We start from the raw sequence: 11350 nt of genomic DNA on the forward strand, positions 1-11350 counted from the left end.
CCAAAAAAAAAAATTGTACCCAGTAAATAAATTTTACTACAAACATGGACATGGCCGGTGATATAAATCAAAGATTAAAGTTAACAATGGTTGACACAAAAGTCGAATACGGCTTAATTTACAGGGACAAGTAACTCTAAACAAGAAATAGTTCCCACGTGTAATAGGAATTATATTGAAATAACATAAAACTTTGTTCATCTCTGTTGTTGTTACTCGTTAAAATAACCACTTTACCAATTTTACTCACACCAAAAAAATAACAGATATATAGTCACAACTCACAAGTCACGAAACCATTCACATCAGGAAATACACGTGAATGCACCAATGGAGCCTTAAGGCAGCGGACAACTCCAACAGAAAAAAAAAATTGATGTACGACAGTGCATCTGTCTTTTCATACCAGTACACTTAAACCGCCTCCCTGTACTAAGGCCCAATTCATTTTATTTTCTCCTGAAGATAAACTATGTCTCACAATAGCAGAAGGGTTTGCCGCCTATACAAAATTCTATCATTTTGAGACATATAAAAAAGAGAACATACCACGGAAAGACACAAAAGGCCGTAAAATAAGTGGTAATAAAACATTGAGAAAATTGAGGGAGGGGGAAACTAAACAAATTATTACGCTGTAACATTACCTCAGAGCCATTTGAGGAAAAACCGTACCATTTAGCAACCTGAACCTATAATGAACAATCAAATAATTTAGTTAAGCCACAGAAAACGAACCATGATGATAACTTATTGAAACCGACTGTTAATATTTAAAAGTTGTAGGAACTAAAAAAGAATGGTAATGGTTAACTGATAAATTAAAAACGTTAAATTAACAACCAAACAACTACAATACCACAAGACAACTAAAAAGCAAACACAAAAAACTAACAGACAAACCCACAATTAACATCATCTAATCAACGAATTAAAACATAGTAAAAAAATTATTGAATAGCCTCCTACATCAATATTGGTACTGTTTTAGTGTAACCCTTCATGATATTCATATCTGGGTTCCAGTTCTTGACATTGAATGTTTTGTTATCAAAGAAATAATACCCGACCTCCATCATTTTGTTCTTCCCCTCCATTGTTGTAAACATGACAATTTACGTTCCATTTCCAACTGGTCCAACTTTGTGTATGCCCATTTTTCCCCATACCCGTTTCACATAACCCTCAATCATGGTCTGAGGTGAGTTTCCTACAAGAACAAAGCAGGAAACAACAGTTATCCAGTATTCAATTTCCTCATGAATGTCCTATATGTTAATCTTGACTTTCGGTGAACCAGCACCCCCCAAAAACTTCCCTAGAATGTTGTATTCTCTAAATATCATCATTATTAACATCAAAATCATCCAATTTTGCATAAAAACTATTTAGGATATTCATCAGAGCTGGAGAGGGTTGATGATTACCTTTAATTTCAGACACCCATGGTTTTCTGCCCAGAAGTCCGATTCAACATGTTAATCCATTCTGGAAATTGATTTTTTTCAGACGATAATTTGTTTTGGGTCAGCTCAGGGAACTATTGCAGTAGGAATTCCATTTTCGTCTTCGCTAATTTCATCCGGGTCTGAATTCCTTGGACAATTTTATTCAAGCAATTCTGCCATTGCTCAAGCTTTAATGTCCAATCAACGAATGATAAATTAAATCAACGAACAATAAAAGATCAATTGTGTTGAATTAGAGCTTTCAGACCAGCAAGGCAGCCTGAACCAGTGCAGGGCAACAGACTGAACTAGTGTAGCTCAAACTGAACCAGGCCAACGGACTGAATTAGTGCAACCTAAAACAAGACCTGTAGCAGCAGCTCAGACACAGAGACAACAAACCACTGGAACTGAATAACCACCTGAACACAGCAGGACAACAGTTAGCAGAGCACACCTAGCAACAACCAAACACAGAAGTTGGAGAATAACACTCACAACAATACAAGACAACAGCACAAAAACCAGTCTGCTAACAACATCACAAAACATCAGCAAAGCACATAAGGCAGATATGTTAATGTTTGTAAAGGACTCTTTGCCACAGTTTATTCAAACATGAATAAGATGAACAACATGAACAGGCTGGAACACCCATATTCATCTAAACACGAGAGACCTACACAGCAAACCAAAAACAAACAAAAAACAGCTGAATATTCAAATTGGGGTAAGATTTTGCATGAATGTACCTTAATTGCCTCCGTCAAATCATCAGTGGCATCTGCTCGTTTGTCATAACTATCACGTAAAGTTCAATTAAATCAATACAATCACTTGTTTGGATCAGTTCAAATGACAAGTAAAGAGCAGCCATACCATTTTGCAAGTTTTTTTTTCTTTAAGTCAGGTGGCGGCCCATCAAAGACATAGCCAGAAGGAAAGATGTTCACTTGAATCAGATTTTTAAAAATACCAACCATCATATTAACGGTTAAAGCCATTTAGCAAAACAGAAAGTTGTTTTGACAATTGATTGGGGATTTTGGAGGTTGTGAAAGAAATTACTTCCATTATCCACTTAGTAAACAATGAATAAACACAAAATAATCCTGACAAAGTTAAGCAGTCAACTATTCAGATATGAAAAATCAAATGCATTCAAATGACTCAAGAGACAGCAAAGCAGTCAAATCCATTACAAAAACAACTGATATTCAGAGCACATTTTCAGTCAATGATTCATTTCTTCATGACAATGTTGTTGGTGACATGGCAACTAAAATTAAATGCTAATGCTGTAAGAATTTCACCAAAATTAAAGGGCCCTGAGTATGCAGCAAAAACAGGTAGCCGTATTCGTGTGGAACGAGCCAAGCACCTGCTCATAAGAAAAATACAGGAAATCAGAGTGAAGTAATTGAAGGAAAGAAGCAGGCAACTAATTTGTAAGACCGGACATGATTTAAAAGGGGCCTGAAATTTCAAAGAACTGAGCACAGGGAAAGAGAGACGAATTACAGTCAGCATTAGTGTCTAAGAAAATGGGGCGTAATAAACTCAATGCTAATGCTGTAAGAAATTAACCAAAATGTAAGGCCCCTGAGTATGCAGCAGCAAAAGCAAGTAGACGTATTCGTGGGCAACGAGGGAAGCACCTGGTCATAAGCAAAATAAAGAAAATCAGAGTGCAGTGATCGTAGGAAAGAAGCAGACAACTAATTTGAAAGAGCGAGCGTGATTTAAAAGGGGCCTGAAATTGTAAAGAACCGAGCACAGGGAAAGGGAGGTGAATCACAGGCAACATTATAGAAGCGGATTAGAATGTAAGACAGGCACATAACATGACACCATAACTAAGTAACATTCACAGATGCATTAGGTATACTTACATAGACGCGTCATATAATACCAGCGAGCTTCAACACGTCATATGAAAGCACATTTTCAACTTGAGTTCCGGTTTGTTGTTGGGGAGTGCCGGCTGAAATGACAGTAACATGGGCTGATTGTCTTGCCCTTGACAAGGCGACATATAACTGCCCATGCGAGAAACATGGACGAGGAAGGTAAATAGCAACTTGACTTAAGGTTTGCCCTTGGGACTTGTTGATTGTCATTGCAAAGCTCAACTTCAAAGGAAATTGTTTTCTTTGAAAAAGTATTGGGTACTTCGAAGAAGCGGCAGGCCGCAGGTTAACACGGGGAATAAAAACGTGCTTCCCTTTGTGGTGGCCAGTGATGATTACACATTGGATGAGGTTAGGGAAAAACTCTTCACATATTAACCTTGTACCATTGCACAAGCCGGAAGATGGGAGAACATTCCGGAGCAAAATGACTGGGCTTCCCTTTTTTAAGATAAGTTCATGAGGGCTCATTCCACCGGGGCAGAGTGTGTTTATAAATTCGGTAGGATAGACATTATAATTGTCATCAAGCATTGTGTCAAAGCTTTTATAGAGGACAGGCTGACCTGGAAACTTTTGAATAAGGTTTGTGTTTATAGAGTCAACATCAGCGTTCATGGGAGTCAGAATTGCCCTTGTTGTGAAGATGTCCGAGTCAAAGGCTTGAAGGTCGAGTTGAGGAAATGTAAGGGCAGTCGGGTCTGTGATGGGATCCTTTCCTTCCTCAAGAGGCTTGACGACCTCACTTGGCAAGTGGACAAGGTTGTTGTCAATGGTTTGCAGTTCTCCATTACCCAATGCAAGTAAGAAAGCTGAGAAGGCTGGATCTTCACGAGCTCGTATGTTTTCTGTCAAGAGGAACCTTATCATTCGAGCCCACAAGACAAAGCTAACTAAACTGACTGCAACTGCTTCCCGTTGTGTTTTGCGGGGCAGAACAGGGAGGACTTGCCGGAAATCACCTCCAAAGACTATGAGTTTACCACCAAACAGCAGGTCTGCATCGCACAGATCTCGGAGCAGCAGATCCAAGGATTCAACATTCTCTTTTCGTGCCATTGAAGCCTCGTCCCATATGATAAGAGTCGTTTCCTGTATCAATGCAGCTAAACTACCTTGTTTCGGAACATCGCAAGCTAGGGATGCTTCAATATCAATTGGTATTTTGAACCTGGAGTGGGCTGTTCGACCAGATGGTATATTGGCTGCTGCAATACCTGATGTAGCAGTTGCAAGCACAATTTTTCCCATTAGTCGAACCTCTGCGTATAGTGCATTGTACAAAAACGTTTTCCCCGTTCCACCAGGGCCGTCTATAAAGAATGCTCCACCCTTTCCCTGCTTCACATGGTCAGTGATGGAATTAAAAGCTTCTTGTTGGGCCTTGTTTAACTTGTCACGACAACTAATACATTGTTCGGGTATTGGTGCACCCAGTGCATCAATTATGTCTTTTGTCCTTGCTACCTCAGCATCCTGTTCTTCATTCAAGTGTTCAAGGCCAAAAGTCTTAAGCGATTTACCAATTTCTTCCAAGTATTGCTCGACCGATCTGGCTGTCAGATGTTTAACCTTTGAATCTAAGCCTGGAAATTGGCGGTTAAAATCCTCAGACAGAGATGCATAATATTTATCCCACAGTGCACTTGGGTTGCTTGGTTGACAGAAAATGAGGACTGTTGCAAATAAGCTACGCAGAGCAGTAGGCATTTGGACCTCAGCTGCCTCAGCCAAACATAGGTCCACAGCTTCATCCTCTTCAAGCAAGCCGCGTTTCAAGGCTGCCTCCTGGAAGGTTGCACATCGATAGCCATCAACTGTCAGTAGATCTTCAAATGATTTAGGGCTATGCACATGAACAAGAAGCAACCTCAAGAAATATCGCTCTCCTTCAGACGGAGCAACAAAAGCTAGCCTGCCAATAACTATAGTCTTGTTTTTCCGTAACAGCCATTCCTTTGCAGATGCATCCCATTTGTACTTCTCTGTAAAACTTCCATATAGATAACCTGTCCCATCTGGTGTTGCAGCATTCGCTTTAAAGAATTCGGTCAGAGGAGTGCGGGACCGTTTTTCTGTTGCAATGATAGAATCAAGCTGCTCATAAGGCCTCAGCTGAATGGTCTGCATGTTAAGTAGGTGGACCTGAAGAGGTAGGACAGCAGGATGCATCTCATACAGGTCAAACGCAAAAAGGCGCCACGCAGCTTCACAAGGCGAAACCCATCGACCTGATTGGTATTGCTCAATCTCATCAACAGCGTCACGTTCACCGTCTCTCACAACGTTGAACGAGATTCTATCATGGCCCTTGTAAACATACTTGTATAAGTACTTGGCTGCTTGAATGCTTGAACAAACCTCAACGTTAATATGACAATCAAACAAAGATGAGAGGTACGGGTTGTACCGAATAACCCACCTATTATCCAAAGTGGCTCTGCGAATGGATACTGTTTCACCGGTGGCTGTGCGCTTATACACTGGGAAGCCATCCGCACTGGTGGTTGTCTCATCACAAAAATGTTTTGGGTATCCACTTTTACAGTGTTCTTTATTCCCTTTGCGTTTCATGCATGGACACTTAGGGTTTAACTTTCCACAGGGGCCATGCATCATGTGCTTGAGAACGATCTTCCGAAGATGAGGGTTGTCGATGGAGGGTATCTCAGCAGAGACAAATTTGTCATAATCGGCAGGAGTTTTGATCTTGGAAGCAGGTGTGAGAATGATGAGAAAATGCGCATGAGGCAAATCTCGTTTCTGAAACTCAACAACGTAGATCATTGCAGCAACTTCAACGAAAACATGTTTCTGCGTTATCAGTTTTTTCAGGGCTAACAATTTCGCTCGGAAAATCCTCGAAACCAAATCAGGCCTGTTCTGCGCTTCTCCCCCGGGAGCGAGCTCTTGTTTTATCTCTTGCCAATTTGGATTACATGTCATTGTTACAAAGAGATCTGGCTTCCCATACCGTTGCACAAGAGCCATTGCGTTTAGGTACCTTTTCTTAAGGTCCCGAGGGCCGCCAATAAAAGTTGGTGGCAACACGACACGGTGCCCCACATTAGCTGCACTGTTTTCCCCTCTTTCCACAGTGTCCAGAATCCCTTGATATAAGTCTTCCCTGATAGTGTCCTGGTTGTTACGGAAGAAATCAAGGCGCGTATTCTCAACTTTCACGTACATGTCTACAATGTACTGCTGAAGACAGCGACCGGCTCTAAGAAGTAGATTATTTGGGCGGCTCTGGAGTTTATATGCATAATACTGCCTTGCAGAAATACGTTTGTCTGTATTAGTGCGGCTCGGTGTTGCACCTACAAGCGTAATAAATCCTGGTTAGATATGCAATTTTAAAAGGCAATAACATGTAGGTGTTCAGCTTAGAAGATGCCAGAATATTAAACAACTTACGTATGGCTTCCTCCGATAAAAGTTCTTCAGCAGTGTGCACAACACAAGATAGGACGGGATCCTGCTGTACTTGTAGCTGCCTCCTACCACCGGTAGACATTTTTTTAAGGCCCTGGTTCCAACCACAGTCACCCCGGGGAAACAAAAGCGGATACTGGAGTAGGTCGTAGCAGCCATAATAGTTCATGATCCTATGTGACTCATTAGACTTTCCGGACACAAGTATATGCGAGCTGCTAGATTCACTGGAAGATGTGGCTTCAGGCCAAATAACAGCAACTTCATCTGAGGTAGGAGCATTATAAACTCGTTGGTCAGGCACTGTATTTTTATTAAGTATAATCTGCGTATTTTCATCAATATTCATTTCTTTCAAAGACCGGAAAAACCTAGCATAAGGATTTGTTTTTGTAATGGCCATGAGGATGTTAATCACGTCTTCTCTCAACTCTGGAAAACAACCTAGTCGATTTGACACTTCATGTTGGCCATCATAAAAATAAATTGTAGATACTTAGGGGTCTCATTGCTAGGAAGTAAATCAGGAATGTAGTGGTATATTTGGCCGTGTAACTTAAAGACATAGATTCCCTTTTCAGTCTTTGCATCAACTGCCCCTCCAAGGGAACCAAACGCAAACATGTTATTATAAAGTCTTGCGTATTTCCTAAAATGTAAGGCGTCTTCATCCTGTGAAGTGAAGAGCCTCACAAGTTCAGCAGAGTAGTCATTAGAAGCTATCTTCACTTCTCCATTCCCACAACAGAAAGTAGGTGACTCATATGCAAATTTCTTTGCATTGCACTTAGGGCAATAGTGAGCCGGGGGCAGAATAAGTGGTTCGACGGGCAAGGGCTGATTAGTAACTGCCAAAGGAATTTCTGGTTCATGGAGAGTATGTTGGTGTTAAGGGTATGAATTACCAAAGACCACATATAGGACTTAGGATTGAAAGAAGCTTACTTTGTTTACTTATCAGTTGCCTCTCTTTCCGTGTCTTTTGCGATGGTTCTGGATCAGAGGAGCCCAAAGTGCCGACCACACTGTGTATTTCAAAGGAATAGGCACTTTACATAAGGGGTGGATTACAAATAGAAGTGCATGACATATATTAAAAATACCTGTCTGATGTGGATACAGGAAGTGGCTGTGTAGGTGGCATTAGGTTATCATTATACAACTCTTGAACATGACGCATGCGCCTGGAGCCACTGGGCCCTGAGAAAGGTAGTAAGGGAAAGTATCCGGTGGAAGAGACAGCGGGTGGGAAACAGCTGAAGGAGGCACAGTGTAACAGAAGAAGTAGCAGATCAGGAAGCATAAATGGTAAGGCGTTAAAAGGAAAACCACGGGATAGAGATCCTTACTTCTTGGGGTTGTGAGAGTACAGGGTACGGCTTCATGGGTAGATGGTGCTTGCCTAGGTGGACTGGAATCCCTATATTTCCCGGACCCGGTTTAAGCAGGATGCATACTTGTGCATATTATCTAGTTGTAAAAAGTAATGGGGTGATTACCTGTACAAGCTGCTATGTAGAGCAGCATCAGCAACCCTTACACGTTTTTTGTTGCGTGTCCCAGAGGATGGTGAGCATAGGAACCGATCTGCTTGCCATACAAATTAACCATCATCGAGTGCATAATAACGATAATATGGATACGTAAAACGACCGGACACATATGCAACTAGGTAAAGAAATAAATTGATGCAAGGAACTATATTGATCACTCCTAATGATACCAAATTACCCATAACCCTGCAAATTCAATGCGAATTAACAGCTTCTGGCCTGGCAGCAAAAACTGTGAAATTAAGAAACAGCATATCATTAAACGGCTATGAAGCCTATGAGCTCTTTACGTGGGAATGAAAAATGCAGGTGCAGCTACGCTGAAACGTGGTGAATGAATACACACTAACAAAGACCTGTAGCCAACCACATTCATAATGAACACATACGTAACAAACATGGACAAAACTGGGATCATTTTAATTGGAATACGTTATAGTAAGCCTAAATGTTTATAGTATGTTATACTAAGCCTAAACTACCATCAGGGTCTATTATAGTAAGGCGTAGCAATGAGAACAGTGCATGTGCTTCCATATATGGTTGCATAATTGACAAAAAAAAAAAGTAAGCAACATGATGCAAGCCAATGAACTATGCAAGGAAACTCTGGGAACATGATCAAGAGGGCAATCCATATGCAATGCTCAAAGGTAAGCAGTCCTGCAAGCACACTTTGAAAGCTAATGTCCAATTCTTGTTGTGTCATAGAAGACCATACATGCTCAACACTACTGAAGCATAACCAAAGAGTCTTATTATCCTACACCCATACGGTTTAAAAAGGATTGATTAAGCGAGAACGGTAATCAGGAGCTGTGGAATTTCCTTGATAAATGGCAGCTATTAATTGTAAATTGAGTAGTACAAGAAAGACTAATACATATGGGAGAACATTGATTTCTACCATTTACACAGAAAACATACTCTTGGAATCACTGATTTTGGTCAACAATTTATAGAAAGCACTAATTTTGGGGGCCTAACATTGCTGACTTGACAACATAAATCAGACGATTACACATGGCACCCAGCCTTATTCATGGTTGGGCCTCCCTGCCCTCCACTGTGTGAAGGTAAAAACCCCACCTATCACTTTGCATTATAATATAATATTACTGGACAGCTGAATAGGCAGACTCCCCTATAAAAAGCAACCTCCCTTGTGCATTCCAACTCACTCTTTCCACCTATCTTCCAATCAAGCCCAAACTAAACTCACCCCTCAAACAAAGTCGCTTCACCCATATGTTTTTCTGAAGGGCAATAAGTACTCTGCCACCTAAAACCCCCAAAACTATATGCCCCTCAAATGTCAAGTGACGTTAACATCGGGTTGTTTGGTGTACTACACGGCACTAAACAGAACGGATTGAGCGTAGTTACATGGTGTATGAGCACTTGGCTACCTAAAGAAACATCACAAATAGCAGACCTTTGAAAGCAATGGACAACAATCGCAAAAAAAACAATAAACTGGAAAATGAAACGAAGATCAGCCATGGAAGGACCGAAAGGGCGAAAGAGAGAAGGCAACCCCCAAAAAAATGAGGAAGGGAGGCACCCAACTGACCCAAGAGTTGAAGACGGAAGAGAGAGAAAAAGGAAAAATAAGGCGGTGGATGAAGATGCACGTGTCACGATCTGATGTAATGGCAAAGGAGTAATAAATGGAGATAGATGAGGGTAAAATGGGCAGCACACTATTGCTGCAATAGTAACATCAACTTTGTGCTGTTTAAGGTGTTAGGATTTGATCCTCAAGTGTGGGCCATTTTTTGGTCACGTGGCATTTCCATACAATTACAACATATTATTTATATTTTAATAAAAGATGGAAAAGGCAAAAAAAAAGTAGGACATGGATGTCATTTTTCCAAAAGTGAGCACTATTACTTTAACCTTTAGCCCTAAACCTTCAATTCTCTTTTATATGTAGTGTTAGATTTTATTGCCAATCCATTATCTGTTTACCACTCTTTAAAACATATGAAATCTTGACTCATGGTAATACTAAATACTAAACATTTGTGTATGATAAATCATGTGTTTGCATTTTCACGTTCTCATTTATAATTTGTAATATCCATGTGACTTATACGGACAATTATTTTTTAACACCCTTCAAATATTAGTAAAAATGTATGTAAAGAAGTACATTTTTTTTTTTTTGAGGGAATGTAAAGAAGTACATCTTTTACTTCAAGTTGCCTTGGCACGATAACAACTAGTCGATGGTGCAAACAAGGGTTCTCAACAATCAAGATCAGGAGGGGATGATACGATGATCATATCATACTACCTTTACGTTTTTCAACATTATGTTTTTTGTTTGTTTAGTATTTGTGTAATTGTCTAGCTATAAGGAGTTAAGGATCTTAATTACTAGTTTAGTTTGTTTAGATTGTATTAAGAGTAGTTAATTTTGCAAAATTTATCCTACGTCAAAAAATTCAAGTTAAAGAGTCGTATATGAATACTTAGACTGTTAAATCGGGTCATCGGTTTGTTACAGATTGGGTACAAACGTACAATCGCTTCGGGTTAATCGGATAATGTTTTGTGCAAGCTCATGGTACTCATGCGGATTGAATATGTGAATTTTTTAGGGTCATTCTTTTTTGTCGGATGTCTATTGAATCCAGTCAGTTTTTAGCAGTCCTATAAATACTACAAAATTCAAATGATAAATCTATTTAGAAACGGGAGGAGAAAGTACAACTACATGTCTAAGTGTCTAACTACTTGAGCACATGATTAAAAATTTAAAAGATCAATGAAACTAATTCTTACAAGGATTGATGTTGACACGAGGTTGGCCAAGATCAAATATAAAATTAGACAAATTTTTTGTTTAAAATCAGCCAATTAAACTTTAAATAGTAAGAAATAAAAATAGATAAACATGAATTAAAAAGGGAAAAATAGATAATTACAATTATAATATTCGTATTTCTGTTAAATAACAATTTGTCAACCTAATCACTTCCATGGTCGTGCAGCC

The 11350-nt window shown here is 39.8% G+C and overlaps 1 protein-coding gene across 1 annotated transcript; it reads right to left on the bottom strand.

Annotated features, from left to right (window-relative positions):
- Nucleotides 1-1115: 1115 nt before the first annotated feature.
- On the bottom strand, nucleotides 1116-7142 carry LOC130462887 (uncharacterized). The gene is made up of 5 exons (XM_056831859.1): nucleotides 6776-7142; nucleotides 3361-6678; nucleotides 2067-2127; nucleotides 1871-1977; nucleotides 1116-1210 (listed from the first exon to the last, which is right to left on the bottom strand). Exons 1-5 carry the CDS (start codon nucleotides 7140-7142, stop codon nucleotides 1116-1118), a joined length of 3948 nt encoding a protein of 1315 aa, XP_056687837.1.
- Between the last annotated feature and the right edge of the window lie 4208 nt (nucleotides 7143-11350).

This window comes from Spinacia oleracea, chromosome 6, assembly GCF_020520425.1.
Source record: "Spinacia oleracea cultivar Varoflay chromosome 6, BTI_SOV_V1, whole genome shotgun sequence".
NCBI classification, from domain to species: Eukaryota; Viridiplantae; Streptophyta; class Magnoliopsida; order Caryophyllales; family Amaranthaceae; genus Spinacia; species Spinacia oleracea.